At 35.5% G+C, this 25,820-nt stretch overlaps 1 protein-coding gene across 1 annotated transcript in view; it reads left to right on the top strand.

The window, feature by feature from the left end:
• ANO4 (anoctamin 4) overlaps positions 1-25,328 on the top strand; it is a 97,091-nt gene extending 71,763 nt beyond the window's left edge. The window contains exons 19-30 of the mRNA XM_063308111.1: positions 2,381-2,521; positions 6,619-6,783; positions 9,273-9,309; positions 10,839-10,950; positions 13,734-13,791; positions 14,686-14,783; positions 16,390-16,532; positions 17,589-17,741; positions 19,717-19,864; positions 21,560-21,679; positions 24,229-24,334; positions 25,134-25,328. Coding sequence (XP_063164181.1) covers positions 2,381-2,521; positions 6,619-6,783; positions 9,273-9,309; positions 10,839-10,950; positions 13,734-13,791; positions 14,686-14,783; positions 16,390-16,532; positions 17,589-17,741; positions 19,717-19,864; positions 21,560-21,679; positions 24,229-24,334; positions 25,134-25,325 — 1,473 coding nt within the window. The 3' untranslated portion in view covers positions 25,326-25,328. The remainder of the gene's footprint in view (positions 1-2,380; positions 2,522-6,618; positions 6,784-9,272; positions 9,310-10,838; positions 10,951-13,733; positions 13,792-14,685; positions 14,784-16,389; positions 16,533-17,588; positions 17,742-19,716; positions 19,865-21,559; positions 21,680-24,228; positions 24,335-25,133) is intronic.
• Positions 25,329-25,820: the final 492 nt, after the last annotated feature.

The following is a 25,820-nucleotide window of genomic DNA, read 5'->3' as shown; positions in this document are numbered from 1 at the left end:
TGTGTAAAATTAGATTATGTGTGCATTTGGAGTTCTTTTGGTATCGTAGCATTCATAAAGGAAAGATTGAATCCTTCAGTCCCCATGTGAGAACCGGGTCAGCACTCTCTTGTAGTGATAATTGTCCAATGTGTTAGCTTGCCCTGAGGCAATACCAAACATCTTAGGCCATCTAAGAAGGTAACCCTCATTACTAGGGCGAGGATTTCTATGACATGTCATATTTTTTCTGGAACCTTTATTTGAATTTGTAAGTTAAAACATGTTTTAGAGTAATCTGGTGAGAATTAGTTGCTTTTTATTTTGCCTGAAAACTCATATTTTGACTTTTTAAAGGTGTTATGTCATATTTCTGCTTAATTTTGTAACAAACGTCATATTATGGTAATATTTTGGTCATTGGCAACCCTCCTGATAAGCCAGCAAGTTCAAGCCAGCAAAGAAAGAATTTGCCTGTCTTTTTTTTTTTTTTTTTCTTGTTCGCTCCCCAACTCAGGGAGGGGTGTGTGTGTGTGAGAGAGAGACAGAGAGAGGGGTGGGAACAAAGGCTTCTCCCCTGACCAGGCCTGAAACAAAAAGGTGAGAATTTGCTTGTTTTGTTTTCTTTTTCTTATTTGCTCCCCAACTCAGGGCTGTGTGTGAGAGAGGGAGGGAAAGAGAAAAGGCTTCTCTCCTGATCAGGCCTGAAAAAAAGGTGAGAATTTGCCTGTTTTTTCTTTTTCTCATTCGCTCCCCAACTCAGGTGTGTGTGTATTCGAGGAGGTGGAGTCAGGTGAGAGCTGCAATCTGATTTCAACATGCCTAAAAGTAGATGTTCAGTGAGTGTGAAATTACAGCATCTTGTTCAAGAATTTGGGGAGCAGATTTTCAGTAGCAATGGTGATATTTTGTTTTGTAAATTGTGTGAAGTTAAGGTATTGGCCCAAATGCGTTTTAATATTCAACAACATTGTGACACTGTGAAACACAAGAGTTGTTTAGCAAGATTTACCTTCACTGAGAACAGGCAATGTCTCCTTTTCAAGAGAGCTTCTTCTTCAACTGCAGGTTCATCAAGTACCCAGTCAGAATTTTGTAAGGATCTCTGTACAATGATGGTTACTTCAGATATTCCCTTAAGGAAATTAGGTAGTGGTAGCCTGAGGCATTTTTTTGAGAAGTACACCAGTCACTCGGTTCCAAATGAATCAACTGTAAGGAAAAATTACATCTCTGCCTGCTATGAAGATGTGTTAGAAAAGATAAGATCTGCTGTTGACAACAATATGATATGGATTTCAATAGGTGAAACAAGTGATGTAAATGGAAGATATGTAGCCAATATTATTATTGGCACTCTGAAATGTGACCAGCCTGGTGAAGTATTTCTTCTACCATGTGAAACTCTACAAAAAGTAAACAATTCCACTATTGCTATGCTCTTTGACGATTCTATGAAAGTACTCTGGCTGGATGATGTAAAAAGGGGGAATATCCTTCTCTTTATAACAGATGCCACTCCATACATGACTAAAGCAGCCAAGGGACTTAAACTTCTTTATCCACAAATGATCCATATCACATGCCTTGCACATGGTTTACACAGAGTGTAAGCACAGATTTTTAAAAATTGGGTGCTAATTTCAGAAAAATTGTAAAGTCATATTTTTGCTTTAAAAGTCATATTTTTATTTAATTGGTCATATTTAAACGGTTTTAAGGTCATACATGCTTTCATATTTCTAACATTTTTAGGTCATAGAAATCCTCCCTCTACTCATTACAGAACCAAGCAAAGCACCAGTTCAGAATCAGCTCCCATAATGAGCACAGCTGTTGGGTAAAATAAGTCTCAGATACCATAGAAAGAAAGAAATTCAATGAATGGGTCATAGTGGCAAAAAGTAGCAGTAGGGCCAAGGGTGGTTTATCTTAGTAGATCAAGCAGGCCAGACAGCTGAGGACAGCTCATAAGGGATCCTTCTGTGATTGTAGGTTCTCTGTTGGTGCCCAACCACATTGATTCCTTTCTGGCATAGCTGCAAGTCACTTAGTTAAAATATCATAGTTAACCTTCTATTGTCATGTTTTGGTGGTGAAAGGCAACAAGAGGAAGGCAATAGTAATTTTCCTGAATTTTGAAGAATTTTCCTATACTATACTGCCAAAAACTAAAGGAATCCTATAGCTTTGTAAAGAGATCTGCCACCTGTCTATTGAAGGACTACGATAGATTTTTAATAGTTTCTTAGCAATTCTTTTAAATATTTTTAACATCTCTGCCTGCTGGCCTGATTGAATGAAATAATGTACTAATAAAAACTTCATAAAATTATTAAAAGCTTGAGCTGTCTACACAATATCTAATTCTTTTAAAAATTCTTCATATTATATTCTTTAGGAAGAAATACGTCCCCAGTTTGAAACCAAGTACTCCAAGAAAGAGAGAATGAATCCTATATCTGGAAAACTTGAGCCTTATCAAGCATTTGCAGATAAATGCAGCAGAATTATTGTTTCTGGATCTGGAATATTGTTTATGGTTTGAAAATTTTAATTCATTTATTTTTCCTGAAAACTAGATTTTTAAAATGTCAGCCAAATGGAGAGTGTATATATTTTACAGCAGCATTAAGCCATATTGGTTTTTTATTTTTCTTTGTTTTCCTGTTTAAAATTATTTGTATCAGAATATTTACATTCTAAATATTTAAAGGAATTTAAAGATACAATATTATTACTGAAACACTTATTTGCTATGATGTTTAATTAAAATGAAATTTAGGAATGATCAATTTAAACAATGAAAATGAAACATAACTCAAGCATGTTTTTTAAAAACCTCTGACAAGGAAATCTAAGGAAAGTGTTATTGTCCAGTATTAGTGCAGATTAATTCATGGTATTGTGTGATATGTTTGTGTTCTCCAGGCATACGCACTATAGATTCTTTTTTTTTTAAAAAAATGAAGAGGCTACTCTAGAATTCAAGCTGATATTGAATGCAAAATTCAGATCTTTTTTTTTAGAGTAGAATCAATTATATATTCTATAAACTTGACAGTAAAGCTAGCTAAACACTTACATGAATGAGTGTTGGCTGCGGGGGGGAGGGGCAAGGTGGAACAAATGACAACACATGGATTATGACATCATCACATAATGATTATGGCCTTGTGTCAGGGTATCTGATACAAGTAATCACAGCATTCATTCCATGACATCATCATATGCATATCATTTGGCGTCATCATAGTTTCCTGCAAATGCCACCACTTGCATAAGGCAGTTGTAGTGGTTGTGGTAAGTACTCATGTGAAAGGGAAAAAAACTTACATCCTTAGTAGCTCTAAATTTCAAAACAATGGATCATGTAGGATAGATAATTGTTTAAACAGTTTTCCTTAGGACTCTTACTTACCTGAGCTTAACTTTAATTATATTATAAAAATAATTGATAGCCTGAAAATGATTGTTCAGCATTTGATTCAAAGTTAATTAAAATTACAATGATGTTTAAAATATATTATTTTTTGAGATTTATTTTCCAAATATTGAATATTTTCCAAATATGTCTGTTTCAAACAGCTGAACTTAATTTTATAAAGGTCATTCAGTGTTACAGTAAAAGGAACCAGCATTTATTTTACAGTACAGGGAATTGAATGTTACTGTGAGTTTTTACTGCTCTATAAGAACTAAGGACTGTTCAAAATCCAAGGGGGGTTATTAGCTGCTTTCATTTGGCTTTCACTTGCTTCTTCTGATCTATTAAGAAGTGAAGCTCAGTAAATTATTATCTTCCTGCTTTTGTTGATTATCTCCTATATTTTCAGTAATAACAGTATCTATCAAATAAGTGCTTCAATATCTGTAGGTCCCAAAGCACTCCCTAATTATTCTGTGCTGAGTGTACTCCAAGAATTGGATATTCATATTTATGGCAACGGTCATTGCTTCATTCTCTCAGTTCTCATCTGAGACTTGAGTTCTTACTGTTGCATATCAGTGTTAATTGACTTTTCTGAGGAGAACGGTTCATCATAATAGGTTGTGTTCTTGTAATAAAATCTCTCTTTAACAGAGCAATTAAGCAAATTTCTTTATCTCTTTTAATCAGAGAAGCAATTAAGAAACCATCAGTTTAATTGCTTTTCTGAACCTGCACCTAACTGAATCCTTCAAAGAAAGACTAGAGAAAACTGCCAGCCCTTGGATATGATGCAAGGTTAAGTAACTTTACTGAGAGGAAAAAGGAGAAATCCTCTGTGTCCATTCAGGACTGCAAAATGTCACTTACTATAATAGTTTTATCTTTAGGTGAAATTGTCAAACAATGCCAAGTAGGCCTGAATATCAATTTTCTTTTGAACAGATGCCTGGGAATTAAAATGTTTGTAGAAAAATATGAGCTCCAGTAATAAATCTGAACAAGATTCATGATTACCAGACATGTAATTCATTTTTTAAAATTCTGCAGTATAATTGTCCCCTTCCAAAGAATGGTCACTTATATTTGCCAGAGAAGGAAATATTGAGCAACATGGACTTCTTTATATCTCATTCCCCTGCTCCCATTGTTTTCAACTGGCAGGCCAATGTAGTGATGGGGTTATCCAGGGCCCTCTAGAAAACAGATAACATTTCAGTCACATTTATTTATTTTTATTTATTTATTTATTAAATTTATGTCACCGCCCACCACCCCAAATGGGGGACTCTGGGCGGTTTACAATAAAATAACACTAAAAACATAGCCATCTAAATTACCATTAAGATATAAATAAAATAAATGAAAAATCCAAGTGGAGATAGAACACAATCACTAAGAGGTGCTATGGCACTAGCCATCCCCAGGTAGAGCTATCGCTCTCCCGCTCCCAAGCAAGGCGGCAGAACCAGGTCTTCAGTTTCACATTGATCCAAAACTGCTAGGATCCCATCACAGCTTAGATTCCATCACCACCTGACACATCTGCCATCACTGCAGTTATGCCAATGCAACTTTCCATAGCTGTAAGTAGATTTTCCAGAGCAGTATTAACCTCTCCCGGAAAGGTGGGGTTCCTTTCTCTGCTATGCTAGGCCATTAGATTGTTCTCTTCACCAACTCATGCCTTAAATTTTAATCCAACTATTAATATTTTTATATTTGCTTATTTCTAAAACACTATTACTGCAAGAAAAAGGATCAGCTTGCTTTGTTATTTGATGTGATATGTACAGTGTGTATGTGAGTAAAGAGGAGTACTTTTTTTAGCCTGGCATTCAGTTTTGGTTCATTTTTGCCTTGACATGTGGTTTTTGAATTATGATGCCTAGTTAATTCAGAATATTTTTAATTTGATTAAATTATTGTAATTTGATTAAAAATAAACTTAATAAAATAAGATAGCTGATTATTCAGCTATATAGATAAATTTTAGCTAAAATAGATGCATTTCACCATTGAAAGCTATGCAAAAAAAATGCACGTTCTTATTTCTTTAAAGGTTAAGGCTTTCTTCACGAAAAACAAATTCCTAATTTTTAAAAAGGTTTTTAAAACTTTTTATAGAGTACATTACATACATTAAAAATAAGTTTAAAATGTCTTACAGTCGAATTTAAAATAATCCCTCCCAAATATACACTGGTTTTTCCACATACAATGTTTGTGCCCTTCCCAGACTGGCTTTATGCCTGTACAACCACACACCATCAGTCCCACTGGACAGTAGAGTGGATTAATTTCTCATCCTGGTGCATCACCAGTTTGCAGTGTGAACACTAGAGCTTCAAGGTGGCAACGTTGCTGTTGCGGGCTTCCCATCTTTCCTCCTCCCCATATCTGAGAGCAGTCATAGTGGCTTCTGAAGCAGAGCAAAGGAACAGGTTTGTCATTCACCATCCCAACAGTGGGTCCTTCTGTTGTCAGTCACCAAGTCACCAGCATGAGGAAACAATAGAGAGGGACTGGGATGCTGGCTCAATGTCAGTTTTTCTTCTCCGTCATTAGTCAGATGATGGAAGTGATGGTTGATTCATTGGCAGTTCCAGGCATTGGTGGGTAAGGCAAGGATGAGCCATTTAAAAGATAACTGAAAAGATTTGAGGAACAAAAATCATGGATGTGTAGAAGTGTCCATTATGTTATTTTTCCCTATCCCAATTAACTTAATTACATATGGATGGCATTAATTTGGGGAACCTTGCACAATATAAAAGCAACTGCAAATATATGAGCTGAAGTTAAGAGATCAGAAAGCCTGGCTTAAAGAAGACCTTCTCTTTTGCTGGAATCTCAAGGAAGCATAGATCTAGGTAAAAATCTTTGAAGGATGGTATTCTATAAGAAAGATTCCACAGTGCACAAAGCCCTCCAAGCATAACATTTTATTTTCTGGAAATTAAATTGCATAATTGACCCTGTTAATCTGACACTTGGGCTCTTGAACGTTTTTCTTGTCGTAACACTGATAATAGGAAGATATCACATTAAAATGAGGAAGCAATGTCCCATGCCTCAATTCTTTTAAGAAAATCAGAATACATTTGCAGATTATTTATTTGGATTTATTGTTCAATTCTTGAGAGCTACTGTACTGGTTTTAAGCTATACTGTGTGTTCTTTCTACCACCCCTTTCTCAATTCTTTAGATCTGTGTGGTGATCGCCGCTGTTTTTGGCATTGTTATTTATCGTGTTGTGACTGTCAGCACTTTTGCTGCCTTTAAATGGGCTTTAATCAAGAATAACTCTCAGGTTGCAACAACTGGGACTGCAGTGTGCATCAACTTTTGCATCATCATGCTGCTGAATGTTGTAAGGAGGTTTTTTCACACCTTGATTAATTTCACTCTGGGTTTAGGTTGTTTCTTAGTTGTACTAAGATTTCTGTAATAGGAAATAGGCTCCTCCAAACTATAGCACAACCTAACTTGTAATATATGGTAATTTAGCCACAGTCTGTTTATATTTTAAAAGCTTACTTATATAGAGCTATTTTTAGATGTCTTCATAAAATGTTTTACAAATGCACAAACACACAGAATAATGCCTTGAATCCTAAGAAGCGTGAGTAGAAATATGGTCACATAAGGGGACTTCCACATTTCCTCTTCAGTGCACTTTCTTGGAAAGTTTCTCTGAAGGATTTCCTAATGGAGGCCTCCATTATAGCATGGAATGGCGACGTTACTGTAAACAAGCTCTGCATTGCTCAAGCAATATGGCACTGCCCACTTTGGAAAGATTTATCCCTCCCACTAGAGCCTTCACATCCTGTGCCATGCTATCCAGAGTCCTCTGATTCTCCAGAGATAATTTTCCAGATGTGGAAAGCAGAGCGGGAGGACTTGTCCAAGATATTTTTGCTATCTGAGTTGAACATTCAAATTCCACTTCTCCTCTCATCCCCACCTTTGTCAAGATACGTAATGCCCCAAGCTAATCTAGTTATTTTGGCAGAATATTCCAGTATTTGTATGCATTGGGTATAGTACCCTTTCAGGAGATGTGCAATTATTTGTCTAAGGAAGCCATGTCCCTCTATCTAATGTAGAACTGGTTTTGCACCAATTTTTGGAAAGCATCATCACTATTACTTCTCAGTAGTTCAGTGAATAGACACTATAATAATATTGCTTTTATTTGTTCCTTTAAACATACTATTAGGCTATAATATTCTATTCCTTTTCTTCCTTTTGAACAAATTGTAACCTTAAGTTGCTATATTCCAATCCTGAAAGTTATCTCATCAGGTCTGTTTTATATTAAATCACACTTGCATTTCTTTGGAAAATAATAAGTCAGTACTAAAGTATTCTTTTGTGCATTTGTCTTGACAAGAATATGTTACTTTTTTTTTTAATCCATTCAATGATGTCCGATTCTCAGAGACTGCCTGGACTACTCCCTGCAGTTTTGTTGATAAAGTTTTTCAGAAGTGGTTTGCCATTGCTTCCTTCCTAAGGCTGAGAGGAAGTGACTGGTCCAAGGTCATCCAGCTGGCTTTGTGTCTAAGGCGGTGTTACATAATTAATTACATTTAAACAAACATTTCTAAAACAAGCAGAGAGGCTCACTTGAAATTTTCTTCAAAATAATAAGCACTATTTAAACTTCAGATACTGCCTAAAGTCCTATAAGGCATAGTGAATCTTATATCACAAAAAACATAAATATTGCTTGTATCAATATTTTATTTATTTATTATTCAAATTTTGTTACCACCCATCTCCCCCAAGAGGGACTCTGGGCGGTTTTTCCTGCATAATTCTGGCATATCGGAGACCCACTGTGAACATGTGGAAACAAGCATAGCAAAATTCAGTAGCAGATTGAATAGATCAAACATGTTAAAGGTTCAGCAAGCATTTGAGAAAACCAAGAGGAATATCTCAACAAAGAATTACATATATATGATCCAAATTTGGGGAGAAAAATGGCAGTGCTATAGATGCTGTCTTTAGCTCCTGGAGGTAAGGCAGAGTATGATATAGATAGATAGATAGATAGATAGATAGATAGATAGATAGATAGATAGATAGATAGATAGATAGATAGATAGATAGATGAGAGGTAGATGAGAGGTAGATGATGTAAGAGGGAATGTGAATCTAATAAATACATTGATTGATTATATGCCATCAAATTGATGTCAACTCTAAGCGATCACGTAGATTTTCTGTATACAATAAATGGTATTTAGATACATGCTAAATTATTTAGAGAAACAAATATGGAAGATGGGCCATTTCATAAACAGTCTGCTAAACAGAAGAAATTGAAAAGTTTAATGCATTTTTACAGATTTTTGGATGAAATCACTGTTTCTTCTCAGACCAAGGCCATAGAAATATTTGAGCAGGAATAAATTGGTCTTCTTTTCTGCTCCTACTTTTCATCCAATAATTGGATTTTTAACTTTAAAAGATGGTACTTATTTACAGTACACATATAGTAAATGCAAAATATACAAAAAGTAAGTACACATATACAAATGATAAATAATTCAAATTTCGAATATCCCTGTCCCAAAGCTTAGTTGATTTGAAATATAGATTTGTTCAAATGCATACCAATATTGAATATCCAGATTCAGTGGCATTCAAAAATGCTCTATCTAGCTCCCAAGGCATTTTTAAAAGAAAAATAAGATTCTGCCTCTAAAGTAATTATCATAGGTGGAATAGAGAAGCAAGGAATGAAGGTCGTAAGCAAGTAATGTTCATATTCTTTTCAGAAATCAGATTTGCTATATTACATTAAAATTATGGATCAATTTAGATGCTGTTTTTCATTTGTTGCAGTTGCATGAAAAGGTTGCTCTTTTTCTGACAAATTTAGGTAAGTAATGAAAATGAAGTAATATCTTTCATGATCAACATACACCATTTATTGTAAATGAAACTAACAGTATGCTATATTATTTGTGTCTTTGTGTGACTGTGTGTGTGTGTGTCCATCAAATCTACTTACCTATCTATATGCCCATCTGCCCATTCACCTAGTCATCCATCCTACAGAGCAAGGATGCAAAGGAATAAGACCTGGAACAGTTCCTTTTTCAGGCCTTGTATAGCAGACAATACTAAGCAAAAGAGGTAACTGTACAATACAGTTGAACCCCTAGGTAATACAGTTTCATATGTATTATACTTTTTGCACAAAAGTTCTACTCACATGATCGTGAAACTGACCATGTCCTAAACTGTACAAAATAGGCTGTCAGAACTGGTTCTAAACACACACAATCTATTTAAAAACCATCAGTATGGGTCAGACTTTGTAAGAAACTGGATGTTTTTGCTCTGTCTAAATGAGGTCACTCTCTGGCTCCAGATTGAGATTTTCCCCTCAGTACATTAAAGAATACACAAGCTGCTTTATTTCTTAGAGTTTGATTACAGCCAAGATATATGTGGCGTGCATTGCCTAACTAGGCGCTTGAATTTTTCAGCTAGCGTCTTTGGGACATATTAGTGTTGTATTTTCAGGCACTGCTAATATGCAATGGGAAGGGAAGTCCCTCAAAACTGAACTCACTTTGAAACCTGTCGTCTGCCGTTTTAATCTGTCTTCTGTCAGAGTTATGGTAGAAGGTACAAGAGGACCAAATGCAAGAGATACTGTGTAGGAGCCAGTCCTTCTTTCTGCAAAACAGTGTTTATTTGTTGCAAATCTGCTACAAGTCATCTGAGTAGAATGTTTATAATCTTAGTAGTTTTCCTTACAGCTATCTAGTTGCAGATAATGTTTGTACTAGCTTCCATTTCTAAAATTAGATCCTCTGGCCAAGTATGTGAAAGTCATATTAGACTTCGGTTCCTCCCAATTCATCATATTTTCACTCCACAAAATATCAGAAAATTTAAAATTTCCCTGTTTGGGTCATAACTACAGTTGAGCTGCTGAGAATACTACATGAGCCAATCCAGCTGAGCAATAGAGGAACACAGCAAACTGTATTCAGTCAGTGCTTCCACCACTCACACCCCATTTCTTGTCCATGGAGTAATTATTTCATGTATGTTTGGCCCTTTTTAAAAGCCCTGAATGGTTCTGGGTCCAGATGTTCTCTCTCTTTTCAATTACAAGCATCTCCAACTAGAAAGCGTGAAAGCATAAAGCTTTCTCTATAGGGAGGAGGCAGAACCTGCAAGTTCCTGCTGGTGGACACTGTCTGCCTACACTACCTGCATTTCCCATCCCTCAGAGACTAGTGCTTTCCCTGGATACAGGCTGCACTGTAAGCAAGATCTGTAACCATGTTTACAGAGATATTTCTGGCCTTGCAGGGTGCATGCAGTTTCCCCAAATCCAGCATCCAAATTTCAATAAACTTCTTGATTACAATTTCCCTTTTTTCATTACAGAGCAGCCTCGTACTGAATCCGAGTGGGAAAACAGCTTCGCTTTGAAAATGTTTCTTTTTCAGTTTGTCAATCTGAACAGTTCTACCTTTTATATAGCATTTTTCCTTGGAAGGTAAGATTAATTAATATGCTCTCTGCCTGTTTGAAAAATTGTTGAAAATTATTGAGAAAATACGTTTGCTTTGAATTAGATGCTAAGTATGCCTTAAATAGTAGAATACAGTATGTCCCTCAAATCTTCCCAAATGTAAATTAACTGTGATGACTAAGGGAACATTAGGGTGTCACATTGTCCAATATGTTCTGTATCATATATGTAACACTACATACACAGAAACATATATACCACCATGCTATTCCCTTGTGGGTAAGCAATGCTACAGCAAATGCAGAAAAACAGTTAAGAAAGAGTAATAAAGGTAGAACATAAGAGAAAAGAAAAACATATCTAACTAAATTTAATTTACACCCACACTGTTCACTGTATCTCTCCATAACTTTCTATCTTGCTTTCGCTGTGTCCATACATTGATTCATACATTGCCTTTTGTTATTTAAATTTCATAGCTTTCCATCCAGTACAACTTTGTCTATCTTCCTCTTACCATCAACCCATTTAATCTTCCTTCATTTTTTGTTTTGTAACTTAATAATTCATTCTCTCCATCATATACCACTTTTGTATTCCATCATATCACCCACCTTTGTATTCAATCCACATTCATTACACACCTATTCATTCTTGACACTCTCTCTTCTAAATTTACCACATATTTCTTGATTAAATCATTCCCACTGCATTCATCTTCCTTTTAAATTTCTCTTCATTCACTCAACTCACCAGCTCATACTTTCTTATAATCAAGTGGATTGAAGTATACTATTATAAGCAGCCATTTTTGCTTCTTTTAATAAATGTACATTCCTTGCATATATACTACCCACTGCCAGCATTTGCAAAACTTAAGATCTCTCCATTCATTTCTCCATCCTTAGTAAATATTTGACTATTGGTCACAAATTCAACTTCTTGCTGTACTTATTCACCATTTATATATAACTTCGATGGAAGGAGATGGGTGAGGATAAATTAGATAAATAAATAAATAAATAAAATAAACTTGCAATCATTCCCTCCATTTCCTTATCAAACACAACTACTTTGGTCTTCAAAACATTAATTTGCAGGGTCATTCTCCTTGTTAGTCATATAGCAATGTAAGCAAATCACCTCCATATTTTAAATTTTTCCATGGTCTGCACATGCAGCATTATCAGTTTTTGTCTGCACAGTATTTAGCATTCCTTTTCTTCATTTTTTCTTGGACACTAACATTTTTAGCATTCATTTCAATTCCACTCTGAAGTATTATTGTCATTCCCCTACAAATTTCTAAAATATGCCTTCCAGCATTTTCTCACTACAGTTTCATCCCAAAACATTTGTTCACTTAAATCCTTAATTCCACTCACTCTGTTAGCAGTCCCGTTTAGCTGTTTTCACAACTGTCAAAACAATTTTTATTTCTATGAAAATCACATTGCATTTTCTCTTTCTCTTTTAATTATAGTCATTTTTTATCTCGTTTGACTACAGTTATATATTACATTTATCTTTGTAATTATATTTTCTTCTTTTACAATATTGTTCTCAATTTTTTCAGCAATCATTCTCCTCTATATACTTTTTTGCACATCTACAGCCTTTTTTACTTCACTATTCCACCAAGCATCCTTTTTCATGCTTTCCATTAGCATGACTCCAAACACTTCAGTGGCACTTTGTAACTAATGCTTTCTACATAACATAATACCAGTCAGTTTTGGCAAATAGGTAGTCCTCGGTTAATGACCATTTGTTCAGCAACTGTTCAAAGTTATAATGGCGCTGAATGAGAGGGGCTCACAACCGGTCCTTGAAGTTGCAGCTGTTGCAGCATCCCCACAGTCACAAGATCACAGTTCAGGTGCTTGGCAACTGGTTTGCAATTATGACAGTTGCAATGTCCCACAGCAACATGATTGCCATTTGTGACCTTTCCTGCTGGCTTCCTGCAAGCAAAGCAGTGGGGAAGTCGGCAAGAGGTCTCAAGTCGCTCCCACAAGTTGCTCCTGCTTCTGCTTTTTCGCCTACCCACCCACACTGTGTAGCGCCTGCCCACAGCACTTGCACAGGCAGTTTGTACCACACCTGCCTGCTTCCCTGTCAACTCACACTCCGTAGTGCCCACGCACAGCACCTGCCAGCACTCCATAGTGCCTGCCCATGGCACCCGCTGGCTAGCTTAGATGTTACATTGCAAGCCAACTTACTGTTGCATGCACCCCACAAATAAGGTATGTGCAGTGCATTGACAGTCCCTCAGAATACTTATCACACAATGTGGATGAAAAGGTGATGCAGAATTTCACTTTTACACTTTCTATCCCCTATTTTCTTTTACTACTACAAAGCATCAAATAAGGCTCTACTTTTTTTTTTAATAAAATGTTTTGGGGATGTTTACAAACACCTGAGAACTATCAAATTTATCATTTGTTCGAAGGATTGGTTTGTGCTTTATCATGAAGATTTTGATATGGCTAGGCTGAATGGTTATCTATCAAGCAAAATCAAGAACAAAATTAATATTAGTAGCCCTCATTTTGCTTTTACGTAGACAGGAAAAATAGTTTTTATGTTACATCTAGATTCTTACATAAACCACAAAAATATTTTTAAAAGAATAATTGATATATTATACATTCAAATACTAACATTAATGCAAATTTAATGTCCCTTTCCATGGAAAAATACAATTGCATCTCTCGTCTTTGACCTTTTCCTCTTACGCTCCTATTGTTTTGATCAAAAATGTACCTGCAAAAGAAATGATGACCTTTCCTGTATTGAAGGTTTACAGGTCACCCTGGTGCCTACCTCCGGCTGATAAACAAATGGAGACTAGAAGAAGTAAGTGTTTTATATTGATATTGAAACATACTGTACAGAGTTGCAACATGTACAATCTTAGGGTTGAAATAAGCTGTGGAAATATCTGGAAGAATCTCATAATTTATAGTATCTAAAATATATCTTATGTCCTGAAAAATAATTTATGAAGTAATTAAGAGTGAAATTCTTTGGAAGTAATTGCTAGTGAGTTAAGACCTATTCCTATATAAATGGGTATAGAATTGTAGTAAGAGTGTGCACCAATTTTAGATTCAGTTATACCCTTGTTCTGAAAATAGCCCAATTTGACTTATAGGCATTATGCAGCTAGAGGAATATCTGCACCATTATTGTTTGCTATTGTTTGTTTGTTTGTTTTTATTATATTGTTCCTCATAACAAGTTTTGTTATTAACTAGCATGAGAAAATCACAACAGCTGTAATGCTTTTACTGGCCTTGGAGTTAAGTTTCTGTAGATGTGTTGGGCTATATATATGTACACATTGGAATACATATTTCATAATTAATCTGCATTGTCACTCTGCATAGTAAAGTTGTAGTTCAATATGGAGAAGGCTGCCTTATAATTTCAATAAAACTATGACAATTGTACCAGAACAAGGGAGATCTTTGATGGCTCCTTTACTACATTATCCTCTCCTGTTTTTGTGTTTTTTATACTTTTTAATAATGAATGTTTTTAATATATTTATTGGTTTTTTAATTAAATGTTGTACACTGCCCAGAGTCACTTTTCGATGAGATGGGTGGATGTACAAATTTGATAAATGAATGAATAAATAAAAATTGTGCCTTCCTCAACATGAATGCTGGGGTTCCCTCCCAGTTATTCCCTATCAGCATGGCTTTTAACTTCCCTTCGTTCCCTTGCTGCCTGCTTCTTCTGCAGTGCCACCCTAGTGGATGCCTTATTGATCTCTGTATGCAGATGGGTATTATAATGGTGCTAAAGCAGACTTGGAACAACTTCATGGAATTAGGGTACCCGTACGTATGTTTTTTTCAAGTAGACATATTAATGGTTGCTTGTTTGTAAAATGGATAGAATACTGAAGCTTTGCTGGCGGATACCTCTTGGGCAATATAACCTGTTCATTTATAATCTAGTGGTTGAGTGCCATGTAACAAATAAAATATTAGTCTGTAACAGGGTTGTAAGATATTTATTGGCTAGATTAAACCGGTGAATGTATACCATTGTTTATCATATATAGCACCCAAAATCTGGCAAGATTTTGATGACTCTGATTTGGTTCAACTGACTTATTTCGAAGACTGTGATTTGATTCATTTTGCCCAATTGCTCCCTATTTTCATTCACTTTTTCCTAATACATTTTAATAAATTAACAATGCAATCCTATACATGCTGAATAAGAACTATGCCTCTTTAAATTCAGTGTGATTTACTCTCAGGTAATGGGTAGAAACAGTTAAAGGATTAAAATAATTCAGGATTGCTTACTCATTAAAAAATGGCATAAATTGCATTGAAACACAGTTTTTCACTAAAATAATATTGTTAATTTAAGAAAGATTTGATTGCTGCTTATACTACTGCTTCATTTTAACCCCATTGAAACAATCATTCAAGATCAATACTACCCATCCTGTATTTAGATAGAAGGATATCCTACTAATTTAAATGGAACTTATTTTCAAACAAGTACAATAATATACTTTGCATATTGAAAGAAAACAATTCATGGCTACAGTATAATATTCACATATTTATTTTCATTGCATTACCTTTTAATTGACTTATTAGTGGGTAATATACAGTTACCAGCTTCACTACTTTCTAGTTTACTGAACATCCAGTCCCAGACAATACTCCTTCATTTAAGAAATTCAGTATATCTAAACTAACTTCCTCTTCCAATTAATTTAGACTGTTAGCTACCTTATGCAAGTGAGGTCACACCAATTCATCTATGAGCTCCAAATAAGAGTATATTTCATTCTGCTTTATATTTTATCTGAAGGCTAAAAGACAACCCAGCAATATTTGTTTATGTCTTTAATACACAAGATCAACAATACCAACTGAAAGTATTATCACTTGTCTACTCCATAAATTATTTATGAATTTTACATTTGTAGTATTCATTTAGGTATTCCACATGAATAAATGTAACTATATTTAATAACTAGTCTTATCTATCTCTTTTGTTTCTCGTAGCACATGAATGGCTGCAGATCTTTTTTTGTTTGTTTCTTATAGTCTAATTTATTTATGCAAATATGGTACAGATACACAAAACAGCTAAACAAACTAATCTATGGATTAGTAAAAATAATATTGTGGATAGTTTGTTGCTGTCATCATTTTTATTTTACTTTCGTTTCTATTCATTATGATTATGATTACCTTGGGCATTTTTTGGCAATCTGATTAGTACATTGGTTATTTCAATTTTTATTTTATACTTTTAAGATGGTTATTTTAATACTGTTTCTGTTCTGTGGCTGTTTTTGTTGGGATTGTGTGAAAACAAGTACCTCTGTAAAAACAAGTATTGAATAGCAAAAATGAAAATGTTGAAATTCAAATGATTTGGAAAGAATGTAAAAATTATATTCACACAACACAGGATAATTCAGAACTGGTGGACCAGACGAAGACTGCTGCAAGAGCATGGGTCACAGCAAAAAGCAACTTTACCACAATGGGAGAAGGACTTCAACCTGCTGCCTTTGAATGCCTATGGACTCTTTGATGAATACCTCGAAATGAGTATGAACAACTCTCTTTATGTTGCCTGAATATGGTGATATTTATATCTTACCCAAGATCCCGTATAATAGGAATGTGTTTTTAAAATAAAATCTTCCAGGACAGTGTTGCATCCATTCTTGTAAGTGTAAAGTTATTTCCAGGGAGATAGCCATGTTGCAACAAAAACATATCTTGTGGCACTGTGATATAAATTTTCAGGGGTCACAGATCTAAGACTATATGAAATTAAGTTAACCAGGGCATGTTGACCCTAAGACTACATACTATCCCTTCTTTAACAATTCAAACTATAGCATCAACAAAGAATAGGTTCTGAAAGGAGGAAGTGGTTTGACCTAGAAGCTTAGACTTCTTTTAATTATTTTAGAAATGATATGGCATTGTTGTATATTTTGATTTGTACCTTGCCATTTTAAACAGTAATGTGGTCTACAAATCCGCAGGTGTACTGTTTATCTTTGGGTATATCAGCTAGATGATTCCAGTCTGTAAAGAAAGAAAATCTACTCCTATGAATCTGCCACTGTTATCACTTAATGTTGTGGGTTGCAAAGCAAACATGTTTACTTTTGTATAGAAATCATATGCCTTGTATTTGTCCCTTATTCTGCCTTTAGTTTTTAATTAATGTACACTTTTACTGGCCTTTGGTCATGTACAGTATATTAAAAATGTGAATTGTGGCAAGAGCAATATATTAAAATGGTACAATGCAATAAGCAAAGGTACTGATATTGATACACAAACACACACACATTCATATATATTGCCGTTCAATCATGTCCAATCCTCGGTGACTGCCTGGACTAGTCCCTGCCGTTTTCTTGGCAGGTTTTTCAGAAGTGGTTTGCCATTGCCTACTTCCTAGGGCTGAGAGAAAGTGACTGGCCCAAGGTCAGGCCAGCTGGCTTTGTGCCTAAGGCGATCTCCTGGTTTCTAGCCCATTGCCTTAACCACTAGACCAAACCGGTTCTCTGATATATACATACACAAACATTTATAAAAAAAAATATTGACTAAATATGACATTCCCTCTCTCATTGTCCTTCACAGTCCTTCAGTTTGGATTCACAACTATATTTGTGGCAGCTTTTCCACTTGCTCCATTTCTGGCTTTACTGAACAATATCATTGAAATACGCCTTGATGCATACAAATTTGTCACCCAGTGGAGACGGCCACTAGCTTCCAGAGCAAAAGATATTGGTAAGCAGAATTTTTATGGGTGTAAAGTGTTCGTGTAGTAGCAAATTGAAGTTGAAATTTGTAGTCCAAGATCATCTAGTCACTGAGAAAAGTTTGATATAGGATGCTTGGGTAATATTTTCAGACAGCTAACACTTGAATGGCTTCATCACAACAAACAACACTGTGGCATAAAGAAAGCCAAGGCACAGATGCTCACAGGCTACAGCCTATCCATGAACTGTGTGTGGGATGTGTGTGTGTGGAGGGGGGAGGGAGAGCACAGTTCTAACTACCAGGAGGAGGAAAACTTCTTTCAGCTCAAACACCAGATTATAGGCAAGTCAAGGGTGAAATAAAGATTCCCTCAACTCCTGGTGATTACATGGACATGTCCCTGTGGTTTCTTGTCAACAACATGGAAGTAGTTAAGCATTGTCTTCTGGGATGTTTTTTCAACTTTTCAGGTTAACCTACCAGGTGCTGTCTCATCCAAGAAGTAACAGGGTCCAATCTTGCTTAGCTTTGTTTCAAGATCAGCCCAGATCTGTTAGATGCTGCTACTTAAGCTGGACAAAGATTCCCTGAAGTTCAGTCAACTCCTAATGTCTACTTGGACAGTAGGGCCATAATCCAAATGAGTCAACTCATTACTGATACAAAGCCTTTCTTTAACAACATAGTCTATTCAAACATACATATATTCTCCCAGCTGCAATTTCCAGGAATAGTCTTCAAGGAATGGCTTATCTCTGAGACAAATTTATTTGCTCATTTTCCTATCAGGAAAAAAAAATCAGAAATAAATTAAGTATCAGGTAGCTAATTAAGTATCAGGTAGCTAATACCACAAGGTATTTCATACTTTGAAGACACCATTTTTAATAAGCTTGCTATCTTGGACCTTGCTTTTCCCAGTCTCCCATACTCATAGCACTGAATTGCAGTGATGTGCAAAATGTTTGAGGTACAAAATAAATAAGGGTGGTTTCCAATTGTTTGTATCCAAACTAAAACAAGCATTCAGCCCAAGTCTGTATTACAAAATGTGTACCAGGCAGAAACTGGCGGGGGGACAAGAACATCAGTGCTGACACAGTGGTGTCAAAGTGGAGGTGAGGAAAGAAAGTTGTTGGAAAGATAAGGAGATTGGTGTCCCTACTTCCCCTTAGCTGCTGTCAATGTCTGTGGCTTCAAACCTTGTGTAAAGAAAGGAAAGGAAAAGAAGGTACTGTGAAGATCAGCAGGTGGACCAATGCACAGCCCATGGGGAGGAGAAAGAGAGAAGGGAAGGGTGACAGCCTTGCCCTACTTGTCCATATTTTATCTTGGCTGAAACTCAGAACAATCAAAATATTGAGTTTCAGTTCTGCTGAGCCGTAGCTCTTCCAGAATGTTTGGCAGAACTTCCAAGACACAGTGTCTGCATTTCCAGTTCAAAACAAAACACATTTTGTTTTGAGCTTCTCCTTAAATAACAAGATGTTGTGCTACCATCATTATAGATCATTATAGTCCAATGATAGAACATCATGATACACCGAAGCTGCATCCTATACATTAGACTTCCTTGTCCTGGTGCTTTCCAGATTTTTTGGGCAACAGATGTGCTAGCTCAGGGTGGCAGAGCTTTTAGTTTAATACATTTTTAGACATCGTAGGAGAACAGTTAGTTTATGGTAGCAAAAAATCAAGAGGAGTCTAAGAGCACCTTTTCTAACTAACACATTTCAAAAACTTAATAAAATTTATCAGTGGGAAAAAGTGCTACCAGATGCTTTCTGACCTTTTAATTCATTTGGAAAGACATCTAATGGGGAAATCTGCTATATGCACTTATCTGGGAGCAAGTGCCATTTTTTGGGTGTAGTTCTGAATGGACCTATTTAAAACTGGATAAATTATGTTGACTGAAGTAGTGCATAAATACCACATTTAGCTAATTATTTTGTGGTAGAACCTGAAACTGATATGGTTTTTCTTTTCTTTTTGTTAGGAATCTGGTATGGAATTCTTGAAGGCATTGGAATTCTTTCAGTCATCACAAATGCATTTGTTATTGCTGTGACTTCAGATTTCATCCCGCGACTTGTTTATGCTTACAAATATGGACCGTGTGCAGGTCGAGGAGAGGCTGGACAAAAGTAAATTTGCTTCTTAGAAAGATGCTACAAATTAATCCACGTGTCTATTGCAGTTTCAGTTTTAGAACCTCATAGCAACATGTCTAAGACTTCATCCAGTTTTCTGTAGGTAGGAATATGAACCTACCTAAAGGAATAGGTAAAATAGTATATTTACTGTATATGTTCCTTTGTGGTAACAGTAACTAGATCTATCATTTCTATTTTGATATTTCTTTTCTATGAAATAAATACTATGTATAGGTTTGTGAAAGAGCATAGATGACATAATCTGTATGTCTGAATCAGAATAAGCTAGGCAGCATTTCTTTTGTTAACCATTTAGATATATTATATTTTGCATTCCTGCTATACAGGAAGCTATTTTGGAAACTGTTGAATTTTCTTATGAGAGGATGTATTTTGGATGTTACTGCAGTTTTGTCACAGTAGGAAAAAAGACGCAGTTAAAGTTACAATTTGTGATACGCATTTCTGCCTACTCATTAAATAGCCAAGGATTTGACACTTGATTACAGGCAGGAGGGAAAGCCAATATTCTCTTGCTATAATTTCTATAATATTCTTTCCTATAAAGCTGAGTGTTGGGAGCTGAATTATTGCTTATCCTTTCTAGTAATATATAGCTGCAAGGCATTCTTTTTCTGAGGAAAAAACATTCTGAAACTGCATTAAGTGAAGTTTTTCTCCTTAAGCTGATAGTGTCAGCCTGTCTTTAAGATAGAAGCGGGCAGCTTTTTCCTAAGAGTGGATAGCTCATACCCCAGGACCAAGGTGGGTTAACCTATTTGCCTCCGAGGTGTAGTCAGAACTGGTAGAAGCATAGCAGATAAAATAACACATAAGAAAGTCAACATATCTATTTAATTATTTAATCCATCAGCGCTGCCAGTAGAAAGTGCTTGAAGTCTATTCCAGATGTAGCTATCAACCAATCCCTGGCAGAAGATTGCTCCATCTAGGGGCTTTTTCAAAGCTGCCCTTCTTCCAATGATGGGTTCTTCAGAGCTTCAGTTGTTTCTATCATCTCATTTCAGTGCAAAAGAGGGTGTTACTAGGGGTGGAATGGCAATTAATTTTAAGATTCCATTGAGTTCGGTGATATTCTGTAAATTTTATTTTGTTAAATTGGTTCTTCATTTCAACTGTGAAAAAAGGTATTTTCCTTATAGCCCTGGAGCTGACTTGGTATTAAAACTAAAATAACTAAAAACTGGTCAGTGACTGAAATGAAGTATATTCACTGACTGTGTTGCTAACTAGTATCCCATGTGTAGTTCTCCAATGACTGGGATTTCTTTTAAAATAATTGTATATAACATGTGATTGCAAAGCAAATATTTAAATTGAGAATCAACATTTTCCTCCTAAAGTTATGAAACAAAAAGATGGTAGCCCCTTGGAAAATCTGAACAATTTTGAGTATTTCCAGATAATGAAAATCTCCATATCTACAGTATTTATCTCAACATACAAATAACCTATCACTTTGAAAGAGTGGTTTACTCACCTTTCCCCAAATGTAAATGCTCAGCAGCTTGTTAATCAATACAGAATTAGTACCAACAGCTCTTCCTAGCATGTTCATTATTAGTGAATGATCCAGGTAATATGGACCTGAGTTTTCATGAGTGCTTATTACAGAATCTGGTATAAGAAGGCTGAGTTCTGAGTAAAAACATTCTTGCTTTCTAGGTGTATGGTTGGCTATGTTAATGCAAGTTTATCACTATTTCTGGTGTCTGATTTTGAACATCGTTCAGAACCATCATCAAATGGAAGTGAGTTTTCTGATGCACCATTAAAATATTGCAGGTAATGAAACGTGTGAAAATGCTGCCATGTTTATCAGAACTTTTTACTGCTTAACTGCTTTTATTTTTATTCAAAGCAATATCATCTTTAAAAAAATTTGATCCACAGCAACAGTAGCTATAAAAAGCCGTTTTCAGAAACAAATGCTTGCTGAAACAAAAAGGCTTTTTAAGCCATCTGAAATCAAATCAGGAAGTTCTCTGAGTTGTCTTACGTCTGCATCACATCTTCTATCTGCAATATGGAGTGGTAAAAAATACTAATTTATCAAAAGGTAGTGCATAAAATATACTGGATAATGTGTATGAAATAGACTCCTACAATGCTGAATGGATACCATTATTATTATAGAAAGAGCTAGAACATTATCCAGTGACATCCGCAGGGTGGGACAAAACAGGCAAGATGGTAATTGCGATATGATTGAGGTCCTTTTGTAAATTATTCAGTATCATACGTATGTACAAAAGGGTGGGGCTTTGTGATGATGCTACAACTATCATCTTGCCTGTTTTGATAACCTCCTCCTACAGACATTATTAGCTAAGTAGACCATTAGTAGCTGCCTTTAAGACATGAATTGTACATAGAGATGTAGATAGAAGAGGGGTGAAAACACAGGAAATAGGTAAGGAGCACAAATATTAGGGCAAAAGTCAGCCATATACCTAGATAAATGTGGTGGCAATCTGACTGTGACATATGACATAACCCACTGATTACCAGGGTTGATTTGACTGATCTCACTAACTTGACAGGTGTCCCCTTTCTCCCTCACCATTCCATGTGTCCCTCACGAAGCTATGCACTCAGTGGAGTAGGATAACAATAACAGATAGGAGTGGTATACCATTCTTCTTCAGATTATTACCTGTATTGATCTCTACAACTATCATATTGTTCTCTTTCATGCCAAGCAACATTATGCAAATGTAAATGGTATAAATCATCTTGTTGTCAATGGTTGTCTAGAAGCTCAGGAAGTATTCAGAATCAGGGACACTGGATGTTTTTCAGTGGTTGTATCAGCTCTTCTTCAGTATTGATGATGATGATGATGATAATAATAATTCGGTCAATGACCAGCAGCATGAAATTAATAAAAATAGCAAATAAAATTGAAATTAGTCAAATGAGTACCATTATATATGGCAGCTGTAAATTAAAACAATTATCATATAATCTATAGGTCCCTGTTACAATAATGACATATTTATTTACTTAAATGTTAACAGGTCCAATATATTAATACTATATTGTAATACTATATTATAAAATATATCCTCAAAAATTTATTAAAAGATAGCTAAACAAAATATTGATAAAATAGAAAAGCAAGCAAAAATCCCTACTTCTTTAAGTTTTAAGGCTGCAGGGACTAACTTTCCTCCACCTGTGTAAAAAAAGCACTTGATAGCATTTGAGGGCCTAAGGGCTGATTGCACCACATAATTTAAATGGGCATTCCAAGTACCTTTTGAGGGGAAAATCACTCCAAGGTATTTAAATGCATTAACTTGTTCTAAATTCAGTATTAATGAAATAATATCATTTTAAACATATAATTTCAGATTTGGGTGAACACTATCATACACTAGCACAGATCTAAGGATCTCAGGGTTGGTATATCGGAGAAGAGTATACATGTAGTCCTCGGTTAGTGACTGCTTCATTTAGTGACTGTTTGCAGTCACTATTGATGAAAAAATAACTTTATGACCAATCCTTGCATTTATGACTTTTACAGGTCTGTAAAGCAAAAGAAAACTGAAGATCATAAGCACAGTCAGTTTCACTTAGTGACAACTTCGCTTAACAACCATTAAATCAATACTGTACACAGTGCTGAACTTTTACATGAACCAGTCAGCTAATGATAGGTCAATGTAAGTTAATCATAATTTATTTAGTAGGATTATTATGGAGTCTCTCCTTCACATATAGAGTCTTTTTAGAGTGCCATCATTATACCAATACATATGCTGCATTTACAATACAGACACACACATCTATGCATACACAAGTGTGCCAGATACTCATTTATTGGTTGGAAGGAATCTCCAGAATTGGTTTAAGTTGAGAGTGGCAGTCCAAGACTGACAAAATGGGAGTGACTCTTCTTTTTGGATGGATGGTCTCCTTTTCAGATAAATATGGTAATTAGCAAAGGCAGAGGAATAACATAGTTTCAACAGGTACTGCAGCTTGGAAAATCAGTGCAGTGTCAAATCCACTGTGGCAGCTCAGCTTCCTGCCTCTATTGTACATCTTTTTTTCCTGGGGAAAGAGGAAAGAAATGGGACTGCTGGACATTTCTTGCATTAATAATCACCTAAGGAGCACCAACTATAAGAGGAAGCAAACTCATGACCTCCTAGCTCCAAGTTTTTCATAACCCTTTCAATACCTTTAATGTCAGTTATTAATGGGATCAATGGTGAACAGAGGCTTCTAGAAAGGCTTACCATCCTAGTAGTGTTGATATATATTCAATAGCTATCTTGCATTGTAATGGATCAAATTTATCTTTTTTTTGCTTGTCCTTTCAGGTATAGAGACTATCGTGATCCTCCTCATTCTTCAGTGCCCTATGGTTACACGCTACAATTCTGGCATGTCTTAGCTGCACGGTTGGCTTTTATTATTGTTTTTGAGGTAAATTTCAGTTATGCAGTCTTCCAAATATGAAATTTAAAAATGATTGAATTGCAGCTTAATTGTTCAGTGTCAAGGTATAACATGCTGATACTTTTAATGCTGGATAGGCTGACCCTATACAGTGGATGGTCCCCATATAGTAGATGGTCTCCTAATGGAGCACCATCTGTGCTCTCTTTCAGTAGCTATGTATGCTATAGGTTGATGTAGGAAATGATGTTTTTTTCAGAGCACCACTCATATCAATTCACTAATCACACTATGAGTCTTCCTATGTGGGTCTATTAATCCACAAAAGCTGTTGTTAGTACTTAGGATGGCTCACAGTACTATTTTGTCTAATTCTGTAACATTTTACATTAATATTTTTATAACAACATAGTTGCAGTATTTAGATCATTTTCACTGCTCAAAAGTTTCAGATTAAGTAGAAGAAATTCAGCTAAACTGACTGCATCACTCTATACAGTTGTACTACTATATGATATAATGTATGCACAGATAATTCACCTAAATTTAAACAAATTTAAATCTGAATACGGTACTAAAAATATTTTTTTTAAATGCTTAAATGTATCTGGATTGTCTCCTCCTCCTCAAATGTTCTAAGTACTATATGTTTAATAGAGATGAAGTGAAATTAAAAAAAAATAGAGAAGTATCATAAACAGTGTGTGGAGACATAATTATATTTTTATTCTCATGATTTTTATTAATCATAATAAACATTATTTTAAAAGTGATCAGCTTTTTATTGAAGTGAATTCACTTGCTTTTACAACTTTTTTTTTTATAGCACCTTGTGTTTTGCATAAAACACTTGATTTCCTATTTAATCCCAGACCTTCCCAAAGATCTGAGGGATCGTATGAGAAGAGAAAAATATCTGATTCAGGAAATGATGTATGAAGCTGAACTTGAGCGCCTCCAGAAAGAACAAAAGGAGAGGAAGAAAAATGGAAAATCTTACCACAAGGAATGGCCGTAACTAATTGAGTGTTTCTAAATACAGGTTGTCCAGTAGACCTGAAGAGCTCTTTAATCTTTCAAATAATCAAAAGTTCAGATGAATGTTTTATGAGGACACTGAGCAGGGGTACTGAACACAAATCAGTAACCTGCACATTTTCCACATTTAATGTATTTCCATTAAAGGACATAGTATAGTATACCTATATCCCGTTATGGGTAGGACTCAGCAATATACTATCTTTCAGGGCTGTGCAAAGCATCTGTAGAAGGCAGTTTGAAGCACTCCTCCTCGAAGCAGAGGCAGTCTATTCCACAAAAGGATCGGCACACTACAGGTCGTCCTTGTTTAGCAACTGCCTCATTTAGCAACTATTTGCAGTTACGATGGTGATGAAAAAGTAAATTTAGAACCAATCCTCGCATTTACAACCTTTGCAAGTCTGTAAAGCAAAGGAAAGCTGAAATAAGATCATAAGCATTGTCAGTTTCACTTAGCAACTGCTTCGCTTAA

Source organism: Candoia aspera, chromosome 7 (genome assembly GCF_035149785.1).
Source record: "Candoia aspera isolate rCanAsp1 chromosome 7, rCanAsp1.hap2, whole genome shotgun sequence".
Classification (NCBI taxonomy): Eukaryota; Metazoa; Chordata; class Lepidosauria; order Squamata; family Boidae; genus Candoia; species Candoia aspera.
Note: the sequence above shows the minus strand (reverse complement) of the source record. Positions and strands in the feature narration are given on the sequence as shown.